General features: G+C 38.7%; 1 protein-coding gene across 2 annotated transcripts; it reads left to right on the forward strand.

The window, feature by feature from the left end:
• The first annotated feature begins 135 nt into the window (after positions 1 to 135).
• On the forward strand, positions 136 to 22028 carry DARS2 (aspartyl-tRNA synthetase 2, mitochondrial). 2 transcript variants are annotated; one of them, XM_060034181.2, is made up of 17 exons: positions 136 to 878; positions 1537 to 1636; positions 2777 to 2843; positions 4996 to 5097; positions 5494 to 5589; positions 6986 to 7109; positions 7700 to 7746; positions 8775 to 8881; positions 9684 to 9753; positions 10644 to 10823; positions 12260 to 12367; positions 13923 to 13985; positions 14859 to 15011; positions 17354 to 17572; positions 17776 to 17886; positions 20128 to 20203; positions 21501 to 22028. In XM_060034181.2, the coding sequence occupies exons 1-17, from the start codon at positions 758 to 760 to the stop codon at positions 21713 to 21715; spliced, it is 1959 nt and encodes a 652-aa protein (XP_059890164.1). In that variant the 5' UTR covers positions 136 to 757; the 3' UTR covers positions 21716 to 22028. The 2 variants fall into 2 exon arrangements, with proteins under 2 accessions (XP_059890164.1, XP_059890173.1); XM_060034190.2 differs by having other exon boundaries at positions 171 to 271.
• The last annotated feature ends 1924 nt before the right edge of the window (positions 22029 to 23952 follow it).

Consider the following 23952-nt stretch of genomic DNA (forward strand, 5'->3'; position numbering starts at 1 on the left):
GGAGCGCTCTAACCATTAAAGTCTACTTTCCTAATCGCGGGGTGTTCATCTTCCGCGCTTTTCTACCGGTGCTCAGCGGTCCTTCAAACTTCCGCCCGTAGTAAAGATGGCGGCACTCCCTCTGTTCTGATTGGTTGACTCCCTCCACCGTAATCTTGGTTGTTCGTGGGGTGGGTAAAGGACAGCTTGGCTCCCAGCGGCGATGTGTGTGTGGTTTCGGGCCCTAGAAACATTTTGGATTTGCTTTCATTCCTCCTTCTGAAGACCCAAGGTCGGCCACCAGGTTTGGGAGATTTGAAACGCGGGGCTGATTTTCCTCCCTGTTTTCCGGTTCTGCCCGCGGGAACCTTCGAGGAAGCGTGGAAGGATGGGAAGGGCGTGCGCCTGCTGACCGGCCCCGTGTTGCCTCTGCGTGGCCGCGGTGTCCCGCCTTGGCTGCTCTATGGAATCGTACGCTTGTCACTTCAGACCGAAGCTTTGTTTGTTAATAGAAGTGAAACGGATGCGTTGAGAGGGGACAAAGATTTTAAAAGGCCCTTCCCCTACCCAACTTCCCCAAAGGCCCCAAAGACTGCAGATTTATCTAGTTTGCCGACACGAGCTCTTGAATGTTCAGCGGACAAGGGCTTAAATATAAGAGAGTGGGAACTCCTAACATTTTAAGGGATTTGTGTGTATTTCCAAAACTGACTTTTGACCGCCATCCAACACCTGCTGCGTGAGATTCCTGAGCGTCTCGCCATCCTGCGGCTCTAACATGTTCTGTTGGTTAAGTCGGCTGTACAGGGGTTTATCCAGACCCACTAGAAGGACCACACAGCTGATCTGGGGTTCTTTCTCCCGAAGTCTGGTACTGAGTTCACAGAGGAGAATTCCAGGTGAATGTAGTGAAGAGGTTTGTCCTCTGAACAGCCCAGCCCTTCCTCCTTTTCTCTGCAGCAAGAGTGCTTATTCCATTTTTCCCCTAGTCTCGACTGCATAGCTTTATGTGTAGAAGCACATCATTCACCTTCTTCATTTCTTATAATGTAGTTTTCTCCCTGGAATTTAAAAAGAGCAGAAAAGTAACCACATGAATAGGCTATTCATTAAGCTCATGCTGTGAATAAGAAGCCTAAAAAATTCTTTCATACTTGAGAATACTTTAAATAGAGTTTTCAAATGTACAAGTGACTATTTCACTCTAGATTCATACTACAACCAGTTACTGCACCGTCAGATTTATGAAATTCCCAAGATCCTATTTCATTTGTGGAAGAAATGTGCACTATTAAGAACAGTGCGTTTTAGGTTAATGCAGATGCTGGGTGATCAAAAATATTTATATTCTTAACACAAGGCAAAAATTTACATTAAGATAGTTATTCACATGGCTTTTGACACATTTGCAGGTAAATTTAATAGTGATTGATTACATTCTTCAACTTTATAAATTTCATCCATTGATATGAAAAAAGATGGTATGATTTGAGAGTCTATCCTCAAATAATGTGCAAATGATATATTTTTAATCTTACTTTTTTTCGTTTCTTTAAGAACTCAGTAGTTTTGTTGCCCGGACCAACACGTGTGGAGAGTTGCGTTCTTCTCACTTAGGCCAAGAAGTCACCTTGTGTGGATGGATTCAGTACCGAAGGTAGATAGAGGCAGGTGTTTTACGTATGCATGATGGTGGGTTTCCTAAGGCAATTTTAAACTGCTATTAATTTTTAACCAGTCAGAAGCATAAAAGCTTTGCAACTCTTGTAGGAGTCTCAGAAGTCATTGAATTTTCAGTTTTATTTTTGTTTTGAAAGACTCAAATAGTGTCACTCCCAGTAAGTACCAGTAACATCTGTTGAACGGTATAATAAGTGTGATCCACCAAGGGACAGAAATGTCCCTAGGTTTACTAAGATTGAAGAGTGCCTAGGACCAGTAATTGGGTAAGCTGGTAAGCTTCCACAGCATAAAAAAGCATAGTTTTTGCTAAATTTAGGTAGAGAAAAAGTCTAAAAACATGAACAATGATTCCTTAATGTTAGAGGACATATTATTGTTGTTGTTCATCTCTATATTCCAGAACATACCTGAATGGAACATTAATTCACAATGAAGAGATCCAAAATACATAGATTGAGTGATTTTCCTAAAGAATATGTCCCAAATGGGTGGATATTTGACCCATACATTTGGTGAATTTTATCTCCTGAAGGAAAATCTGAGGAGGCTTTCTGTACCTCTTCTTGGTACTAAGAACTGTATGAGAAATGTTGGTTGAATGCTAAAATATTGGGATTTGGGGGACCTTTTGATGGCTTATAGAGGTATTAAGTTAGTACTGGACCTCTTCTAGAAAATTTTAGATTACATCTTATTTTTAGGAAAATAAGAGATTTTATATTGCCGTATTTTAAAAAATGACCAATCAGATGTCTCTAATATGCTAAAATCTTACCTTTGGATTTTAATATATGGAAAGTTTCCAATTTTAATTCAAATTTCTTATAAAGACTTAAGCCAATAAAATTTTTTAAGTTTTAAAATCTGCCTTTTCATTAATAAGCCATCTGGATAGCATTAGTAAGCTGTACATATAGCTACTAAAAGTTGAAATTGTAAACGAAAAAGTTTTTTCATTAATAAGCTACAAGATAATTACACAAATATAACTATGAATGCATATTATTATAAAAAAGCAACATGTGAAATTGCATGGGTTTTTTATTTGTTTTGCCTGCTTAAATTTTGGTCTCAAAGATTTTATCCTAATATGTTCACTTTCTTCATTAATCAGGCAAAACATCTTCCTGGTCCTAAGAGATTTCCATGGGCTTGTTCAAGTTATCATTCCTCAGGATGAGGTAATAGAAGTTTCCTCCTGTTATCTCCAAGCCTCTTTGATGCTGTGGTTAGAATAAATGAAGCATGTTGGATAAGTATGTTTGAGGTTTCAAATTAAGAAGTTTATTGTTATGGGCTTCCCTGGTGGCGCAGTGGTTGAGAGTCCGCCTGCCGATGCAGGGGACACGGGTTTGTGCCCCGATCCGGGAAGATCCCACATGCCGAGGAGAGGCTGGGCCTGTGAGCCATGGCTGCTGAGCCTGCGCGTCCGAAGCCTGTGCTCCGCAACGGGAGAGGCCACAACAGTGAGAGGCCCTAGTATCGCGAAAAAAAAAAAAAAAAAAAAAAGTTTATTGTTAATGAAAATTAAAACTACCATAAGCCACATTAAGACAGATGACAAACTGCGAAAAACTATGTGCAATTCATGTCACAGACAAAGGGCTAATTTCTCTAATATCTAAAAGGCTACTACAAATCAATTAAAATTAAAAAAAAAAATACCAGTGCTGAATATGAACATAAAATTTATAGAAAAAAAATATAAATGGCTATTTTTCTATATGTCTGTAGACATATGAAAATATGCCCAACTTCACTCATAGGCAGAGAAATATGAATTAAAGCTACACAGAATTGTTATTTTTTATGCACTGGATTGAGAACACACTGTGTTTGGGGAAACAAGTGCTCATACATTCCTGGAGGGAGTATAACTTGGCACTAGCTCTATGGATGGCAATATCAAAATTATAAATGCATATATCCTTTGAACCATTCATTCCACTTGTAGTCAATGATCTTAAAGCTATCTTACACGTAGACTTACATAGATGCAAAATGACACAAATACAAGGTTATTCACTGCTGAAATATTTTTAATCGAAAGAACAATCTAGGGCTTCTCCAGTGGCGCAGTAGTTGAGAATCTGCCTGCCAATGCAAGGGACACGGGTTCGATCCCTGGTCCGGGAAAATCCCACATGCTGCGGAGCAACTAAGCTCGTGTGCCACAACTACTGAGCCTGTGCTCTAGAGCCCATGAGCCACAACTACTGAGAGCCCGTGTGCCGCAACTACTGAAGCCCGCGCACCTGGAGCCCGTACTCCACAATGAGAGAAGCCACTGCAATGAGAAGCCCGTGCATTGCAACGAAGAGTAGCCCCCGCTCGCCGCAACTAGAGAAAGCCCGCGTGCAGCAACAAAGACCCAACACAGCCAAAAATAAATAAATAAATAAATAAATAATTTTTTTGAAAAAGAAAGAACAATCTAGATGTTCCCCAATAAGAGACTGGTGTAAAAAATAATGTACATCCTTACAGCTATGGAAAAGACTGAAGAAGCTTATTATGTACTAATATGGGAAAAAATCCAAGGTATATTGTTAGATATAAAAACAGGATACAGAAGAGCATGTAGAGTGATATTATCTGTACTAAAAAGGGCATGTGTATGTGTGTGTATGTTATGAACTGTCCCTGGAAGGACACATAACATTGGGTATCTCTGGGGAGGGGAATTAAGGAGCTGGAGAGAGACTTTTCACTGTAGATCTGTTTATACTCTTTGAATTTGAGCCATGTGAAGGTACTACCTGCTCAAAAAATAATTACCATTAAATTCAGATAAAATAAAGTACTCTCATCATGTTGCTGAACGTCACTGGTTTCTATTTTGGTAATATTTACAAATGTTTGTACACCTGAGAAAAATAAGATTTACTCTGCTTTTAATGTTTGAAGTAAGTAAAGAGCCATGGGTTATCTTTCAGGGATCAGGATGCAGAGATGAGCATAGCTAACCCAGGAGAACTCCTTCACTTTGGACTCCATTATTGCTCTTGGATTTAACTGCCCCTAAGGCTAATCCTGGAGACAGTTGCCTTTAAAGTATGTGGGAATTGTTTGCATTAATCATTCTTCTCCTTATTTTCCTTTAAGGAAAAAAAATTTTAATTCTTAACTAATAGTTTTACTTGCTGTATTATATGGAGTCAAAATGGGGATGCAGTTTACCAAATTCTTTAATAAAGTCATTAAGAGAAGCCCCAGTATTTATTGCAATTAAGCTATGAGTATTAACATTTTTCTAAGCCATAATCTACAGTTGCTGCAGAGTCCTTTAAGTTCATTTATTTGTTGGAACTATTTTCCCCTCTTATTCTGTAGTCGGCTGCTTCTGTGAAGAAGATTTTATGTGAAGCCCCCATGGAATCTGTGGTGCAAGTGTCTGGCACAGTAATTTCTCGACCTCCAGGACAAGAGAATCCAGTTAGTAATTTAGAAACTGTCTATTTAAATTTTACCTGTGTACATGGGCACTGTCTGTCAACACATTCAGGCAACAGCGACTGAGTATCTATTAGATATCCAGCACTAAAGCTCTGCAGGTTCTACAAATGAACCTACAGATTTTAAAATCTTCACTGCAAACGTAAACACCTATGTAAATATGCATGTTAAGACATTTGGTAATGAGCTCATCAACCACAGATATACATAAGAATGTCAAAGTCGTACACAGACATTTATGTTTTAGACTATACACTATAAGCACCCCGTGTTTTACATATGTAAATAAATGCTTGTGTTTTATAAATATTCACTGTGTACATGTCCTGATGAGTGATTTTTAAAATAGGTCTTTTCTCTCTTTCTCTCTTTAAGAAAATGCCAACAGGTGAGATTGAAATCAAAGTTAAAACAGCTAAACTTCTGAATTCCTGCAAGAAGCTGCCCTTTGAAATTAAGGACTTCGTGAAGGTGCCGTCCTCTGTTACTAATAAAATAGAGTATCTAGAAAATGTTGATAACCAGTAAAGTGTTTTCAGAGTTTTTTAAAGAAAAAGTTTAACTTCTACAAAATTAAGCGTGTTATAGCTATATCATGAATTATTCTGTTAGTTTTACAATTTCCTGGTGAACTGTTCTTAAATATCAACAGTTCTTTAAGCTGTTGCAGCTCCTGAACACCTAGAATGTTTTTTCAGACAGCTGGAAACAAGGTTGTCTTTGAGACTTAGGTGTTATTTTGTTCCATTTTGTTGCTATGGTTTTACATTTTGAGAGGAAATTTATGTTTACCTTAGAAATGGCCACATGGCATAGGAGATCCTGCATATATTAAGTTTAAGCCTCTAACAGTGATAAAATGTTTATAAGGCATATAAATATGATTACTGTAATTTAGGATGTTCTTTGAGGAAGCTAGACAACACTGGATATGTAAGCCCAGCTAATTTTCAGCTTTGTCACAACTGTCTACAGTTGTAGACTTATATATACCTAATTTATAAACTAATCTATAAAGGATTTTTTTAATTGCATGGCCACTTAGTCTTACAATTGAGTTCCCAGTACTTAATATTTTAATTAGAAAAAGCAGTATAATTACAGAGTTGACCTTGTTGTGGGGAAAAAAAGGAAATATGCAGTTTTCCACCAGCTCTAAGCTTTTAGAAAGAGAAATGACAGGTAGTTCTTCTACTTCTATTTCTAGTATCAAAGAAATAAACTATTCCAGGGGAAAAGGTTGTCAGCACAGGAGGGATGCAGAGAATTCCAGCCTTGAAAATAAGCAGACCTTATCACTGTGTTCCTACTAGTACAGCTGTAGAGATTCGTCTGCTGTTCGCTTGCATTTCTTAAACTTGTCGTCCCATCCAGGTCATAAAGTCGTGGCTGTTTTTGGCCCTGGTATATATTTTCTAATGATCTTTGAAATCTTTACTTTTTTCTTTTCAGGATTAAACTCCAGGCTTAAAAATGAATGGGTAGGGAGTTCCCTGGTGGCCTAGTGGCCTAGTGGTTAGGATTCCAGGCTTTCATGGCCATGGCCCGGGTTCAATCCCTGGCCGGGGAACTGAGACCCCGCAAGCCACATGGTCAAAAAGAAAAAAGGCGGAAAAAAAAGAATGAATAAATGTTTAGTAAGGTAGGCAAATTTCAGTCAATGAAGTGTGGTTCACTGAAAAATGTAAAATCTATGCTAGTAACAAGCCTAGAAGTCATAGGAATTAAGGATGGTGGTGTGTGTGCACAAATGGTGGAAGCTAAAGATAGAGCTAAAGTTCTTAAAAATTCACAATCTGTATCTAAAGTTAATATCTTTTTAATATTTGAAAAATATTTAAACATAAAAATCTTTAAATTTGTTTAGAAAACAGAGGCTCTTCGTTTGCGGTATCGCTACTTAGATTTGCGTGGTGTCCAAATGCAGTATAACCTGCGACTGAGGTCCCAGATGGTCATGAAAATGCGGGAATATCTCTGTAATCTACATGGTAAGGGAAGAAACAGTAATTTCCATGTGTTTTATCCTAGAACATAATTTAGTAACATAAAACATAATTTAGTTCCCTACTAGGTCATAAATACAGCCTTTTAAAGGTGATAGTGCCTGTTAATGTTGTCTAAGTATTTACCATCACTGTTGAAGGTGGACCAGCCCTTTGGTTGTTATCTGTAAGTTTTCTTAATTCTTTATCATGCTTGTACATCATTTGTTGGGAGCTCAAAAATGTCATGTGAATGAAACTAGACTCTTCAGTCAGTCCTGGGTTTTTTCCTACTATATTTGTGTTATTTTTGCTACACTAGCAGAACACAAGGAAAACCATAACAGTTCAGTACACAGAATCTATCAAACAGAATTATTTCATTACAAAATTACCAGCTTTATGAACAGAATAGGATTTTATGAAAATCTTCAGCTTCCCTCTTGGGTTTGTAGAAACCAGAATCAATATGCTTCATAGCTTATTTCAGTCAAAATTCCTAATTAAAGGGTAGCCTCAGATTTGTTGGACTGTATTGTAGACATCATATTTGGTAAATTCCCATCTATTAAATTCCGATATTTCTCTCTTTTTAGGGTTTGTGGATATAGAAACACCAACATTATTTAAAAGGACTCCAGGGGTATGTATATTCCTTAAATCAGCCTACTAATAATGTCCTGTTAGTTATGAAACTGGACCACTTGCTTTTATATTCCCTTAGTTCTATTTCTTTTATTTATTTTACTGCCTTAGGATGTTCACACTAACTAGGTATTTTAAGAGTTGAGCAAATTATATGGGTCAGTACTTTTAGTCAGAATCCTTTAATCCTACATCATTTTCTTTCTATTGAGGTTTATAGCTACAAATCAATAATGAATTGGTTCATTAAAAATAAATCCAAGGACTTCCCTGGTGGCGCAGTGGTTAAGAATCCACCTGCCAATGCAGGGGACATAGGTTCGAGCCCTGGTCCGGGAAGATCCCACATGCCGCGGAGCAACTAAGCCTGTGCACCACAACTACCGAGCCTGCGCTCTAGAGCCTGTGAGCCACTACTACTGAGCCCATGTGCCACAACTACTGAAGCCCACACGCCTGGAGCCCATGCTTCGCAACAAGAGAAGCCACCATAATGAGAAGCCCACGCACCGCAATGAGGAGTAGCCCCCACTCATGACAACTAGAGAAAGCCCGCACGCAGCAACAAAGACCCAGCGCAGCCAAAAAAAAAATAAAATAAGTTAAAAAAAAAAAATAAATAAATCCATTGAAAAATAAATAAAAATAAATCCATTGTTCATTAAGAACTGACATTTTCAAACACTGATATTTATACAGTCTCTGGACTTACAAAATTATAGTTTAAATTTAGAAAAGCAGTTAGGAATTACTTGAATAGGAATTGACGCACAAAATCCTTTTTAGCTAGTAACAGAATTGGGCATTCATTTCAACAAGCATACATTTAATACTTGCTGTATACAAATATTTAAAGCCTACTATGTGCAAGCCTTTTGGGGACTAAAGGATGAGCAAGAAATGATCTGTCATTGTGGGAACCTTGCTCTTTAGTTGATTTCATTGATGAACTGAAGTATTGACTTCTGCCAGTTCTTGAATTTGCTTTTTAATAATATCTCTGCTCTCCCTCTCTCTCATTCAAAGGGTGCAAAAGAGTTTGTAATACCATCCAGGGAACCTGGAAAGTTTTATTCTCTCCCTCAGAGTCCTCAGCAGTTTAAGCAGCTTCTGATGGTTGGTGGTTTAGACAGGTGAGCTTTCTTTATGATAGTACTGGTCAGAAAAGGAAAAGAGGGGGAAGAAAGGGGAAAAGGAAACACAAAATTGTCTAATCTCTTAAAAGAAGGTTTGAAAATGTATGAGAGTTTGGAAAATACTTGTAAAATACCCTAAAAATGTGTAGTCATTATGTAAAGATTTATTGGGTGACCATCGTGTACAAAGCTCTATGCTAGTAGATGGGGTAGGGGGTTAAAAACAAAAAAGAATAGGTTTTGCTCTCAAGGAGCTAATGAATCTAGTAAGACAAAATAGGATATTAAAATCAACTGTGATGTAAACCAAAAATAAGTATGTTGAGCGTTGCAAATTAGTTGTATTAAGAAGTTTGAAATTATATTGTTTTGGGAAATGTCATTAAAAACTTTGGGAACTAGGCCTTCTGGGACAGAGCTGCATTTCAGCAGATGAAGATGAGAGTTGGAATGGCATAGCACAGGAAAGCTCAAGTGTATTCATGGAGCAGTGAGTATTTCAGTTTGGCTGAAGCAAAAAAGTGTGTATAAAGAAGCATGGACTGCCTTGCATGTCAGTCTAATATATGAATATCCAAAGGTGCCATTGTATATTTGTAAGACAATATATTGAGCAGTTAACTTCTCATGGGTCAACTATGTATCTGACTAGATTAGAGCATCATAAAGAATTTTAAAATCTCTTATGCCCTTTTAGTATCATTATTATTTTGTACCCTGCATTGCCAGGAACTTTTGGGGGAAAGTGTGTGTGTGTTTCTAGAATCCTGACTCAATTAACACTATTTTCCATTTGTAGATATTTTCAGGTTGCCCGATGTTATCGAGATGAAGGATCAAGACCAGACAGACAGCCCGAATTTACTCAGGTACTAAGTTATATTCACTCATCTCTTACTGATTCAGCCTTGCTACAGCCAAGAATGTCAAAACCAGGATAGAAATTATATATATTTCTCATTACATTTTATCTATCAGATATTTAATTAAACTAACCTACAGTTGAGGCATTAGTTATTTAATTTTTGATCCATTTATAAAGAATATGGTCATAAACTAAGGAATGACAGATTCCTACAGTGTTTTAATGGTCATGATATGACAAAGTTCTTTAAAAAAATCTCTTATGGGCTTCCCTGGTGGCGCAGTGGTTGAGAGTCCGCCTGCTGATGCAGGGGACACGGGTTTGTGCCCCGGTCCGGGAAGATCCCACATGCCGCGGAGCGGCTGGGCCCGTGAGCCATGGCCGCTGAACCTGTGCGTCCGGAGCCTGTGCTCCGCAACGGGAGAGGCCACAGCAGTGAGAGGCCCGCGTACCGCAAAAAAAAAAAAAATCTCTTGTGCACTAAAACAGACAATTCTGTATGTTGATATTTAATCTATTTATCTGGTCAGCGTCATCAAAACTATTATGATTTAGTTTCTGTATGATATATTAATTAGTATGGTACAGAAATCAGTAATCAGCACAAAAACCATAAGATTTGGAGTTGGACAAACCTAAGATCAAATGTAATGTAACTGTACATCATCAGGCAAGTCACTTAGCCTCTCTGAGCCTTAAGCCATGAGATAGTTGTGGGAACTAACAGTTTGATGTATGTAAAGCATTAGATGTACAGTAATATTTAACCTGCTTCCCCATGTATTAAGAACAGAATCAAATGGTAATTTGAAACAAGAGAAATATATAAATATGTATGTATATACTAATATTGTGGCTCTTCAAATTAGTTTCCATATGTTGTTTTGGTTTCAGATTGACATAGAGATGTCCTTTGTAGAACAGACTGGCATCCAGAGTCTAATTGAGGGTTTGCTCCAGTATTCATGGCCCAGTGACAGAGATCCTGTGGTGGTTCCTTTTCCTTCTATGACTTTTGCTGAGGCGTTGGCCAGCTATGGAACTGATAAACCTGACACTCGCTTTGGGATGAAGGTACTTTTCTTCACTTTTCCAAGACTCTGCCCTCGAATAGTCCTATAGTCTTTTGAACTACTTTGATGTTTACAACCAGTCACACACAGTGTTATATCATATTTTTTGTTGTTACCTTAGCTTGTTACTTTTGTTGTTACCCAGCTACAGCAGGAGAGAATAGCATGTTAGCATTACAGTACCTTTTCTCTATCTACTGTGTTCCAAAATTCATTTCCAAGAGCAACGTTCTTGCTATAACGTTTTTATTACTGACAAGTTATTAGTTACATGGATATGAATGGTAACTTGAAAGGAAAAAAACAAAAAACCTGTTCTTTCCTCTTGAATTTTTCTTAAGCTAAAATGGCACTTGGAAGGCAAATGATTAAGAGTTATTTATTCTTTTTCCCTGGTCTATAAAGAGCTCAAACATATGGAAACGTTTATTCACATTGTTAAGATCTACACATATTTAACTAAGGGTACAGTAGAACTTACACAGAGCAGCTTTCCTTAGCAGGCCTCTTATTATTTGCTCTTAGACAGCAACAGCCCTTCATCACTGTAAGCTGGTGACATTTCTATATCTCAGTTCTCAGTGCAGATTCCTTAGAAACTGAGTTCTGCTTGGTCCACGAATAGGCAGTGCTCAATTCTCAGAATGAAAAAAACATAGCACACAAAAAAGCCTATTTACAGCAGCCAGCTTGACTGCTCCATGTTTCTTCTCTTGTAATATGAAATGGTGGTTCTTAAGTCAGACTACTTAAGTTAAATTCTGGCTCTGCCACTTACTAGCTGTGTTATCTTGGGCAAGTCATTTCTTTCTCTGTGCCTTGGTTTTCTCATCTATTAAATGGGGATAATAAGAGGGCCTGCCTCATACTCTTGTTGTGCAGATGAAATGAATTATTACTAATGAATAATTAGTACATTAACACTTGTCATGGTGCCCAGCCCATGGTAAACACTCTATGAATGCGCTCTATAAACATTAACAAGATCTACTTTCCTCTTTAAAATATTGTTTGTAAAAGGTTTTGAGGGACTTCCCTGGCGGCGCGGTGGTTGGGAATCCACCTGCCAATGCAGGGGACACGGGTTCGATCCCTGGTCTGGGAAGATCCCACATGACGCGGAGCAACTAAGCCTGTGCACCACAGCTGAGCCTGCACTCAAGAGCCCGCAAGCCACAACTACTGAACCAGCACTCTAGAGCCCGCGAGCCACAAGAGAAGCCACCGCAATGAGAAGCCCATGCACCACAATGAAGAGTAGCCCCTGCTCGCCGCAACTAGAGAAAGCCCGCGTGCAGCGACGAAGAGCCAAATGCGGCTAAAAATAAATAAATAAATTTAGTTTTTTAAAAAAGGTTTTGAAAATAAAAATAAAAAAGGTTTTGAGATAAACATTACTTCACGTTTAATTACCTTTTTCTGTTATCCACTTTCCAGATTGTAGATATCAGTGATATGTTCAGAAACACAGAGGTTGGATTTCTTCAAGATGCGCTTAGTAAACCCCAAGGAACCATCAAAGCCATATGTATCCCTGAAGGAGAAGTAAGTGGAGCACAATTCTATATTTTCTTTAAAATGTATATTTGGGAAGTAAATATGTTCAAAATTGGTACATTTAAACTTTAGAAAGAAAAATTCTCTTTAAATAAAAATGCATTTTTCATATAAAGTCTAATAGTGTCTCTAAAACTATAAGTAGAAAATGATAAAACTTTATGAATATGAGTTTACACTTTCGAGATCTAGAGCTTCTATTTTTCCTTTTAAATAATGCTGTAAAGTTCTCCTGTATTTCATTTGGGTTTATTTCCACCAGTGATGAGTATAAAATAGTATTCCTATTCTGTCTCCAGCCTCAGTTTGTCCAACAGCTCCCAGCCCCATATCAGCTCCAGCATAGCCCTTGCGTGTTGGTTCTTGGTCTTCTGACGCTCTGGGGTCTATTGCATTAATAATGGGAAGAGAAAGGAGGTGGAGCTATGAAAAGCAAAAGGAAGGGAAATGAGGGTAGGAGACAGAAAGAATGGTTGGGTTGGGTTGGGTAAGCATGGACTCTTAAGTAATGGGGCATGTCTATTTTCTGTAGTTAGTAAACCTGCTTTGAAAATAATTTAAGAAGAATTCTAGAAGTATTTTGAATAAGATTACTGTTTTGAAAGGCGATTCAGTTGGATACATAGCATATTAGTATATTTAAAATGGGGAGAAGAATTCAGTCTCATTACTTTTTTTTTCACTTCATATGTTCAGTGGAAAGTAATTTGGTGTCTGTATTCTAGTCCAGAAATATTGAATGTGTTTGAGTAAGCTCGGTATAACATATATTGCTTGTTATTATTATTTACCCCAATTGGAGTATGTCCAATTCTTTCCCAAGTAGATTATAAGGACTGCAGGGTCATGAACCATGTTTTCACCTTTTTTATATCTCCCATAGCTAATTAAGTGCTCCATGAATATTAGTGATGATGATAGCCATAATGTCTCACTTAGAAACACATTGAGATAATTTAGAAAAGTAAGATATAAAGAATTTTAAGAGACTTGAAATAATCAAATTCTGAATCCTCTCATTGATTTTACTGATCCTTCACAATTCAGTTGCAAAGATTCATTTTGAACATATTATAGATACACAGTCTTCTGTGGAATACATTCACAGCTATTTCCAATAAGACCTGCATAATTAGAAAAAAAAAATACACCCTGTAACAAGCCTTAAAATTTTGTCATTTGAGGGCTTCCCTGGTGGCGCAGTGGTTGAGAGTCTGCCTGCCGATGCAGGGGACACGGGTTCGTGCCCCGGTCCGGGAAGATCCCACATGCCGCGGAGCGGCCAGACCCGTGAGCCATGGCCGCTGAGCCTGCATGGGCTGGAGCCTGTGCTCTGCAATGGGAGAGGTCACAACAGTGAAAGGCCCGCGTACCGCAAAAAAAAAAAAAAAAAAAAATTTGTCATTTGACAACAGAAATTAAATCTTTATTGAATCTTATTATTGTGATGGAAAAACACAAAATACTTGTTTCCCATTTCATTTCATAAACATGTTTGTGAAGCTAAGTGTCATACTGATGAGTTTACTTTTTCTTTCATCAGAAATACTTAAAAAGGAAAGACATTGAGTCCATTAGAAAATTTGCAGCTGACCATTTTAATCAGGTAAGGAGCAGGTTTTTTCCTTTCTTTTAGGGATTCTATATTTTTAACTGTTAATTGCTTGAGCTCTTATGCTATCATTAGTTTTGAGGGGCTTGTTATTTCAGATCATTCTACTTTTCTTCTTTTTATTTTTAAAGTTAATCTTTCCCCTGGGTATAACTCCAAAACTTAAACTTAGTTGAATTCACCATTAATCAGAATGTGAAAGTCCAACCATAGCCTTTTAAAATAAACACTGGTACTTTAATGCAGTTGGGAAAATTAAATAGAGCCCCATGTGCCCAAGGTTTAAATGAAAGCATGGCAGGTATGAAAGAAAGACAGTATTCATTGTTCTTCCCATACCCTTTTTAGAATTATGAGTATACCTTTCCTTTGACAGATACACTTTGTGTTCTTGGCTTGGTGAACAGTAGCACCAAAATATGGAGGAGGAGCAGGGAATGGGCATTCTTACACTGTCACTGGAAGTATAAATTACCTCAGCCATTTTGGAATCACTAACTTTAAAAATAGTCATATTTTCATTTCCTTCCTGTGCTCAAGCTGCTCCATTGTTCTCTAGGCCAGAGCTTCCTGCATCTTGCTGCTTTGGTCATTCCTATTCCACTCGCCTGCAACCTGCCAAAAATTTTCAGAAATCTCTTTGCTCTGATATCCCTTCTCACCCTTCATTCCTTTTTTTTTTTTTTTTCATTTTGGTGAGATTAATTTTTAGATTCCTTTAGTATCGTTTTGAAGGGCTTTAGGGAGGGAATAGAGATAATCTCATGTACGTTCATTTTCTTTTGGAAACCAGAAATCTTTGTACTCCAGGAAAAATAAATCAACCCTGCTTTTTGAAAAATGTATAAGTCTTTTTCTTTGTCACAGGAAGTCTTACCTATATTCTTGAAAACCAATAACAACTGGAATTCTCCAGTTGCTAAGTTCATAATGGAGGAGCAAGGCTTGGGACTAATCAGACTGTTGGAGACCCAAGAGGAGGATGTGGTCCTGCTAACTGCCGGAGAGCATAAGAAAGCAGTAAGCAACATTACCTCCTGGCATCTGTGCTGTTGATGCTGAATGATGCCTCTCTTCTCCTGTGTGTATAGTACATATTTGAAATTGACTGTTAATTTCATAAATTGGAGCTGCTCTGCATGAGTTTTTATGTCTTTTGGCACTGTAATAAAATGCACTGTATAAAAACTAGAGTTTTTTTCATCAGCTAACAGCCTACATTGGCATTGCTCACAGCGATTAGATCTGGCTCTAGGAAAGCCACTTAGGTAAAGAGCTATTGGTATTTGCTGTACAACTGTGAAAAAATATTTTCATTTTTGAAGTTTTACAGATTAAGAAAAGTTGGTTGTCCCAAACTTTTGTACATAATGCATTCCTGAAAATGTGGAGGGACAGATCAGACTGCTGGAGGGCTACTGGGCTGGCAGACACCCCTGGCCCTACTTGGTTGAGGCAGTACCCTTTTTCCTCAGGAGCAGCAGCTGGGAGGTGGTGCAGGCTGCCATGCACTGGCTAAATCACCATTCTTCAGGAGACTTATGGAACAATGGATTTAACTTTAGAGATCATTATAAAATATACAAAGTGTGGTATAAAACTCAAACATGAATATTGAAAATATACTGTAAAGATCAAACATGATAAAAATTCATCCTTGGGAATTCCCTGGCAGTCCAGTGGTTAGGACTCGGCACTTTCACTGCCGGGGCCCAGGTTCAGTTCCTGGTTGGGGAACTAAGATCCTGCAAGCCATGGGGCGCAGCCAAAAATAAATAAATAAATAAATATTCATCCTTACACTACAGTATAATATGATATCCTTATAGTGTCTGATTAGTACTTTATCAAGTTCATTCTTCTAATTTATATTTGCACTGTGCCTATTTATCATTATATCTTCCAAAGGAAAAGTTTCAGAGTTCGGCTACAAAGCTAAATATAATCCACTGTCCTTACCTTTCCCTGCAATAGTAGAGTGAGGAAAGCTATGTAATTACAACTTTTCTTGATATTACACCCTTCTTTTTTTTTTTTGGCCACACCACGCAGCTTGTGGGATTTTAGTTCCCCGACCAGGGATTGAACCTGGGCCCTCGGAAGTGAAGCATGGAGTCCTAACCACTGGACTACCAGGGAATTCCCTACAGTCTTTTTTTTTTTAATTAATTCATTTATCAACATTAGTTTTTAATACCAGCCATAAGCCAGTACTGTTAAATTTGCTGGGGGATGCACCAGTTAATTACAAATTTTATTGTCAATGCATTTCTTAAAAAAGAATTTGGGATTTTGTATTAAAAATCCTGCTGCAAATTCATTTGGCTATTAAACTTTCCCCTGGCATGAACTAAAACTGCTCCTGTTCTCTTCCCAGAAAGGCATCACTCTAATTTCTATTGGGACTTCCTTGAGAGAATGCTAGAAAGCAGATTTACGAGGAATAACATTAGCATTCTGAAGATGTCACAGTGAAGGTGCCCTTTGTGGATATCTAAGTGTCAGATAGAATAGGCTACAGAGTGACACCCTGTGCATGTCTGCAGGCATGTCTCCTGTTCTGACTAATTGCCCTTTCTCAGGGATGCCCTGCCTGTCATCATTAGCACTTATCACAGCACTCTCTGTTTGGCCACAACTATTGCAAGTACTTGGTGTATATTAACTAACTTAATCCTCATGCCAACCCTATTGAGAGAAGTATTGATACTGTTACCATTTTAAAAGATAAGAAAACTGAGGCACAGAGGTTGAGAATTTGTTCACACTCACACAGCTAGGAGGTAGAGGAGAGGAGCCAGGTTTCTAACCCACAAAGTCCAGGTCCAGAAGTCACCTTCTTAATGTAACCTCTAATCCATACTGTCTGTCTAATAACAGCCAACATTATTGAACATTAAGTGTGTTCCAGGCTCTCATCAGTTCCTCACCACAAACCTTCAGGAACAGTAAGGAAATAATAATCATAATAGCTGGTTCGTATTAGAGAGCTTATCTGACTTGATCTTCACAACAGTCTTTGGAGTAGATATTTCTATCTCCATTTTACTATGGAAAAAGGTGCAGAGAAGTTAGTCAGTCGCCAAAGTGAGATACAGACCCAGGTTAATCAAGCTCTGATACCTGTGTTCTCAGTCACTGTGTTGGCAGATACTCACCAAGTCGGCTGAGTCTGACGATTCTCAACCATGTCGCAGTCAGATCATCCTCAGATCTTTCTCTCCTGAGAGGCTAAGAGCATCTCATCTGTAAATTGGCTAATCCTTTCTCAGAGAAAGGCCTGGCTTTAGAATCCATGTTGTGTCATTTTCTGCCTACTCTGTCACAGCAGTTAGCTCAACGTTCGTATCTTCTGTTTGCAGTGCTCTTTGTTGGGAAAATTACGACTGGAGTGTGCTGACCTTCTAGAAGCAAGAGGAGTGGCGCTTCGTGACCCAGCTCTGTTCTCTTTCCTTTGGGTTGTGGATTTCCCCCTCTTCTTTCCCAAGGAGGAAAATCCCGAAGAGCTGGAGACAGCCCATCACCCGTTTACTGCTCCCCACCCCAGTGACATCCACCATCTTTACACTGAGCCCCAAAAGGTAACATATCTATACTTCCAAGTTAAAAGGAAATATGGAAACAAGGCAAAGAACTTCAGGTTTCATAGTCTGACCCAGTTTTAGAAGCCCCAGTAGAAATTGCTGGGTTTAAGCCATTGTATCTAAGTAGCTACAGGGTCTTCAACGTACAGAACAGAAAACCAGAGATTTTCTCTAACATAGAGGCTCTTTGAATCTTCTAGGTCCGTAGCCAACACTATGACTTGGTTTTAAATGGCAGTGAGATAGGAGGTGGTTCTATCCGAATTCATGATGCAGAGCTACAGCATTACATCCTGGCAACAGTACTAAAGGTAACATCATCTTCTAACTTGGCCTTTGTAAAAAACTGTAATATTTGTCTGTTTTGTTAAAATTTGTTATGAATGGAGGATTCACTAGATATAGAATAGTATCTGCTTATTTCTCTACCTTTAGTGTTAGACTTTGAAAAATAAATAATAATATGTATTTTTTAGTGACTACTATATGCCAGGCACTAGGTACCTTATACACATGGACACATTTAATCCTCACAGTTACTTTTTTTTTTTTTAATTTATTTTTGGCTGCACTGGGTCTTTGTTGCTGCGCATGGGCTTTCTCTAGTTGTGGTGAGCGGGGGCTACTTTTCGCTGCGGTGCACGGTTTTCTCGTTGCGGTGGTTTCTCTTGTTGCAGAGCACGGGCTCTAGGCACGTGGGCTTCAGTAGTTGTGGCTCATGGGCTCTAGAGCACAGGCTCAGTAGTTGTGGTTCCCGAGCTCTAGATGCAGGCTCAGTAGTTGTGGCACATGGGCTTAGTTGCTCCGTGGCATGTGGGATCTTCCCAGACCAGGGCTCAAACCCATGTCCCCTGCATTGGCAGGTGGATTCTTAACTACTGTGCCACCAGGGAAGTCCCTCACAGTTACTTTTTAAATTAAGACCTTTATTCTACTCATTTTAAAGGTAAGAAACTGAGGCAGATGAATTAATTTGCCCAAAGTCACACAGCACAGAAGCTGAGCCAGGATTCGAATCCAGGCAGGTTGGTTCTTGAACCCAAGCTCCTAAACTCCTAACCACTGCACTGCTCAAAAAAGGATGCAGTCTGAAATGACTGAAAATGTTGATAATGCTAGAGAAAGAGAGAAAGGTTTGAAAGGATTTTATGTCACTTAGTATTTGAGGTGGGGGTAGATTTTAATGACAGAGAGTGGGTTAGTCAGAATTTTCAAAAGAAGAGTCTCTATAGATGCAAGCCTAAGAATCTGCAGTTTGTTGATGACTCTTTAGGAGGCTAGGATAGATTTTAGGAAGGCAAATGTCCAAGAGTCTGATCCTAAAAGATCATTTTGTGGGATTAACTAACAGGGGTGAGGTGGGATAGAGGAACTTTATTTCTTTTTTTTTTTTATAAATTTATTTATTTTATTTATTTATTTTGGCTGCGTTGGGTCTTCGTTGCTGTGCACGGGCTTCTCATTGCCATGGCTTCTCTTGTTGTGGAGCACGACTCTAGGCACGCAGGCTTCAGTAGTTGTGGCTTACGGGCTCAGTAGTTGTGGCTCATGGGCTCAGTATTTGTGACTCGCGAGCTCTAGACGCAGGCTCAGTAGTTGTGGCACATGGGCTTAGTTGCTCCGTGGCATGTGGGATCTTCCCGGACCAGGGCTCAAACCCATGTCCCCTGCATTGGCAGGTGGATTCTTAACCACTGCGCCACCAGGTAAGTCCCAGGAACTTTATTTCTAAGAATAGGATTGGAGAACTCTACACCAAATTCCCCCTTTAGCTTTAAAAACATTGCAAACTCCCTTGACTTTTCTCCTCTTAAGCCAAAGCCCCTAGTGTTTCCCAGCCTATTTTTTTCATTCCTTTCAAGCTTCTCAAAATGTCAGTGAGAATACATTGCTTCCACTTCTTCCCTACCCACCAGTGTTTCTCAGCCCTTCTGCACATTAGAACAGAATCACCTGGAAAGCATTAAAAACAAACAAAAAATACACTCACTGCTCCTTACCAGACCAATTAAATAAAAAGCTCTAGATGTGAAGCTTGGGCATTCGTTTCTTAAAAGCTTGCCACTTGATTGTGATCTGTAGACTGGTTAGGGAACCATTTCAGACACATTTTCAACATTTCTACAGGCATTGCCTCACAAAAGTAACTTGCACAGTCACCAAATCCAGCGGTCTGTTGTTGGCCCACACGCCATCCTACCTTCTGGCAGCATCAGCATTGTTGCCCTTCTAATAACATTCTCTCCTCTTGGTCCCTCTGACAGATCCTGTTCCTTCTTTCATCCTACCTTTCTGAGGCCACATCTCCATGTCCTTAATTGGTCTTACCCTGTCTGCATTACCAGCATAATAATAGCTGCATTTACTGAGCCCCAGGCATTTCCCTGCATGTTGTAGTATCAGTGACTTGTCATATTCTCTTGCTAAACTGTAAACCTCTTAAGGTACTTTTTTAACTCAACTTTTATTTTCCCCTTAGCAACTAATTGTATTGTGTGGCACCTAGTGGACCCTCAGTGTGTATTTAAATTGAATTATCTTTTGAATTTCAGGAAGACGTGAAATTGCTCTCCCATCTGCTCCAGGCTTTAGATTATGGGGCGCCCCCTCATGGAGGAATTGCCATAGGTAAACAATCTGTCCTTTTACAAGCTAAATTTAATTCTGTATTTAATTCTGTAGCTCTAAGTGTCAAATTTGGACGCTCAGCTTATGGGGAAAGGGTGAGGTTAGGGGGAGTGGAGGAGTAAAGAGGGTAGGGGGTGAGCCCAAGGGTTCTAAAGAATTTAATTTGGTGTTTTTCATTTTGATGACTTTTTTTTTTTTTGGCCACACCATGTGGCTTGTAGGATCTTAGTTCCCCAACCAGGGATTGAACCCGGGCCCTCAGCAGTGAAAGCGCCGAGTCCTAACCACTGGACCACCAGGGAATTCCCTGATGATATACTTTAAAAATATATTTAACCATTAATAAAGATAAAACTTAACTGATAATTTGCATTTGAAAGATTTTTAATAGAATGAAACTACAGTCTTAAGTCAACATTGCTCAAATCCCTGGAGGCTCACAGACAAATTCATAAGAGTGTGAAAAGTACTGCTCCACAGTATTCAGCTTGTGCGAAAGTAGGAATATGCCAGTGCCTTTTTTTTTAATTAACTTTTATTGGAGTATAGTTGCTTTACAATGTTGTGTTTGTTTCTGCTATACAGCAAAGTGAATCAGCTATGTATATACATATATCTCCTCTTTTTTGGATTTCCTTTCTATTTAGATTACCACAGAGCATTGAGTAGAGTTCCCTGTGCTGTACAGTAGGTTCTTATGTGGAAACTAGAAAAATGATACAGATGAACTTATTTGCAAGGCAGAAATACAGACACAGACGTAGAGAACAAACGTATGGATACCAAGGGGGAAGGGGAGGGTGGGATGAATTGGGAGACTGGGATTGACATATATACACTACTATGTATAAAATAGATAACTAATGAGAGCCAGTGCCTTTCTGATGGCCTTGGTTGCTCACACTGCTTGTTTTATCAAACAAGGAAGAATGTGAGAAGTTCTAGGTAGCTTACCTAGATTGTAGGCTCTCAACAATAGGGACTTCCTTCTGTGTTTTTGGAGTCCCCTGCACAGCACTTAATTTTGTTCAACCTTCAGTAAGCCCTTGCTCAGGACTCATTAATTGCTGTGACTATTAATCCCAGTAGCATGTGAATATTAGTCCTGAGCACTTTTCTGGAATGAGATAAAAGAAACCTCTCATACAAACAAAAGTTCTCTAAAAAGGCAGGGAACTATGCTTAGCTGCAACTTATTAAAGGTTCTTACTTAAAAGTTTTCTACAACCTTTATAGAAAAATTAAGTCACCCCCAACCTTAGGTTACATTCTCATCTATTAACTTTGTATTTTACAGGGTTAGACAGACTGATGTGCCTTGTCACTGGAGCGCCAAGCATCAGAGATGTCATAGCCTTCCCCAAATCTTTCCAGGGGCATGACCTTATGAGCAATGCCCCAGATTCTATCCCGCCTGAGGAATTGAAGCCCTATCATATCCAGGTCTCCTGGCCAACAGACTCAGAAACAAAAAAGAGTTCATTGAATCATCCATGCCATCCAGAAAGTTGAGCTTTTGAGTTTTGTCCTCTTTGCTTCCCCAAGGCTAAAATCAGATCTGGAGTTCAGCCACAGATCTGACTTCAAGTTTTTAAATGGAAGGAATCCAGGCAACATTCTTCACCTCAATGAAGAAACAGACAAAAGGTATCCAATTTTAACGAGAGCATGCATTATTAGGATTATTTTATTTGGGACTTTTTTGAAGTTTCTTTTTACTTGGAGAGGTGTGAAACATGGCTTTTTGACAGAGTAACATAATGGCATAGTGTTTTCTAATCATGTTTTTCATACCCCGATAGTAGATTGTTCTCTTAGGACAGAGGTAATCAAACCATATGTGAAATGTGGGAAGATTCTTGCCCCTTTAGACTGGTCCATTGATGGAGGGGTCAGTTCAACCAGCCTCATCAAGAGAATCCTATAAAGGAAGCTGGATAATGACACTTCAGCTATCAACATAATATAGTGAGAAGCAACATGATATAAAGTAAAAAATCACTGAAATAAAAGTCACAAGATCTTAATCAGTGCTTTACCTTGCAAGTTGTATAAACTTCTCTTAGCGTCCCTTCCTGCATGTGTGAAATGTAAGCAGTACTTGCCCTGGCTCCCTCACTGGCCTCTTCTTGCCAGAATCCTAGGAGATAATATATGTGGAAGATAGTGTCAGTAAAAATGCTTTGAAAAACTTTAAAGCATTACTTAAATGTAAGATGGTGATATTATTATCCATCTGTAAACAGTATACAGATATATCTATGTATTTTATAGTTTAAGGTTAAACAAAACTGACATCTGTGGTAAAAGGAAAACAGTAATTTCATTAATCAGTATTCTGCTTATATTTCTATTTTTTAAAATAATCATTAATCCCTGAATAACACTTTCCCTCAATTATAAGTAACTGAAAATATTAATTGACCTTAAACCAACCTCAAATGTAGAAAAGTGAACACTGAAACTCATCGTGATTTTCTTACACGTTCTGTTGACACAAATAAAGGCTTATAATTAATTAGCAGTTATAAAATGGGAATAAGGCCTTGATTAATGACATTGTTCTTTTCTACTTTATCTTCACTTTTGCCTTGACATTCTTTTGATTTACAATTTACACCAAATATCAGTCTTATATTCCAGCCTATTTTTCTCAGTGCTGTAAGCAGTTTGATACTACAATCTTTCTGTTTGAAAATAAAATCAGCTTTGCTTCCAGGTCTAATTTGTTATGCTCAATAGGCTGTGAAGAGTGTGCCCTTCACTGATGCCATTAAGTGGAGCTTTTCCCAAAAGTTTGTCCTTTAACCCAGTCGCTCCCCATTTGTGGATGTACTCTGGAGCCAGAAAATTCTTGCTGGCAGAGTTCTTATGGTGAGAAAGGCATCCAACTCTGCCTACCCTTTCTCAGTGGAGGGAATTTCTAGAGATGCCCTTTATTAGGAAAGAAAATGCAACTTTACATTCATTTACCCCACATCTGCATTACCTAGTTTCTAAATATAATAAATTTACTATTAACTGTTTAGAACCTAATTCTGACCAAAATATTGTCTTTCTATCCTGGAAATGAGAGTTACAGAAGATACCCAAAATCCAGAGACTATTTTCTAGGCTACAGACACCAAAGGCCCCAAGTCCCCAGATGTCATACAATCTCGTGTTGGCATCACAGAGACCTAGTCACTTTGGGCATCACTCAGCTTTTCTTCAGTCCTGCCTGTCAGGAAAAAGAAAAGCTTTTTCTGAAATCCAGGGAAATGTCACTGTTTTTTTTTTTTTTTTTTTTTTTTTTTTTTGGCCACACCACGCAGCTTGCGGGATCTTAGTTCCCTGACCAGGGATTGAACCCAGGCCCTCAGAAGTAAAAGCGTGGAGTCCTAACCACTGGACTGCCAGGGAATTCCCATTAATTAAATATTTTCTCAAAAATAAAGAACCTAGTTACTGATAAAGTTGGAAACAACACAACCAGAGTTTTGGAACACACAAACTGATTGTAAACTGTAAGCCAGGTTTCAGTTCCAAGTCCAATCTCCCCAGCCTCCTAGGGAATTTAGATTTATTCTATGTTGCAAGTTTTAAAAACAAAGTAAGCAACTGCCAGCTACAATATCGATAGTTATTACTGGCTTCAAGAGAGCTTTGTCTTCTGAGCAATTTCTCCTTGTTGGGAAGAGATGTGTTAGATGATGAGTGTGACGTTTTATGCTCGTGGGCTTTGGCTTTTATGTCATTTTATGCTCATG

This window comes from Delphinus delphis, chromosome 1, assembly GCF_949987515.2.
Source record: "Delphinus delphis chromosome 1, mDelDel1.2, whole genome shotgun sequence".
Classification (NCBI taxonomy): Eukaryota; Metazoa; Chordata; class Mammalia; order Artiodactyla; family Delphinidae; genus Delphinus; species Delphinus delphis.

Excerpts from the sequence above, each read along its gene's own strand:
- DARS2 (XM_060034181.2), top strand. The coding sequence starts at position 758 with ATGTTCTGTTGGTTAAGTCGGCTGTACAGGGGTTTATCCAGACCCACT. Across the intron at positions 2,844-4,995 it reads TTATCATTCCTCAGGATGAG|TCGGCTGCTTCTGTGAAGAA; the intron begins GTAATAGAAGTT and ends CTTATTCTGTAG. Across the intron at positions 5,590-6,985 it reads AAATTAAGGACTTCGTGAAG|AAAACAGAGGCTCTTCGTTT; the intron begins GTGCCGTCCTCT and ends AAATTTGTTTAG.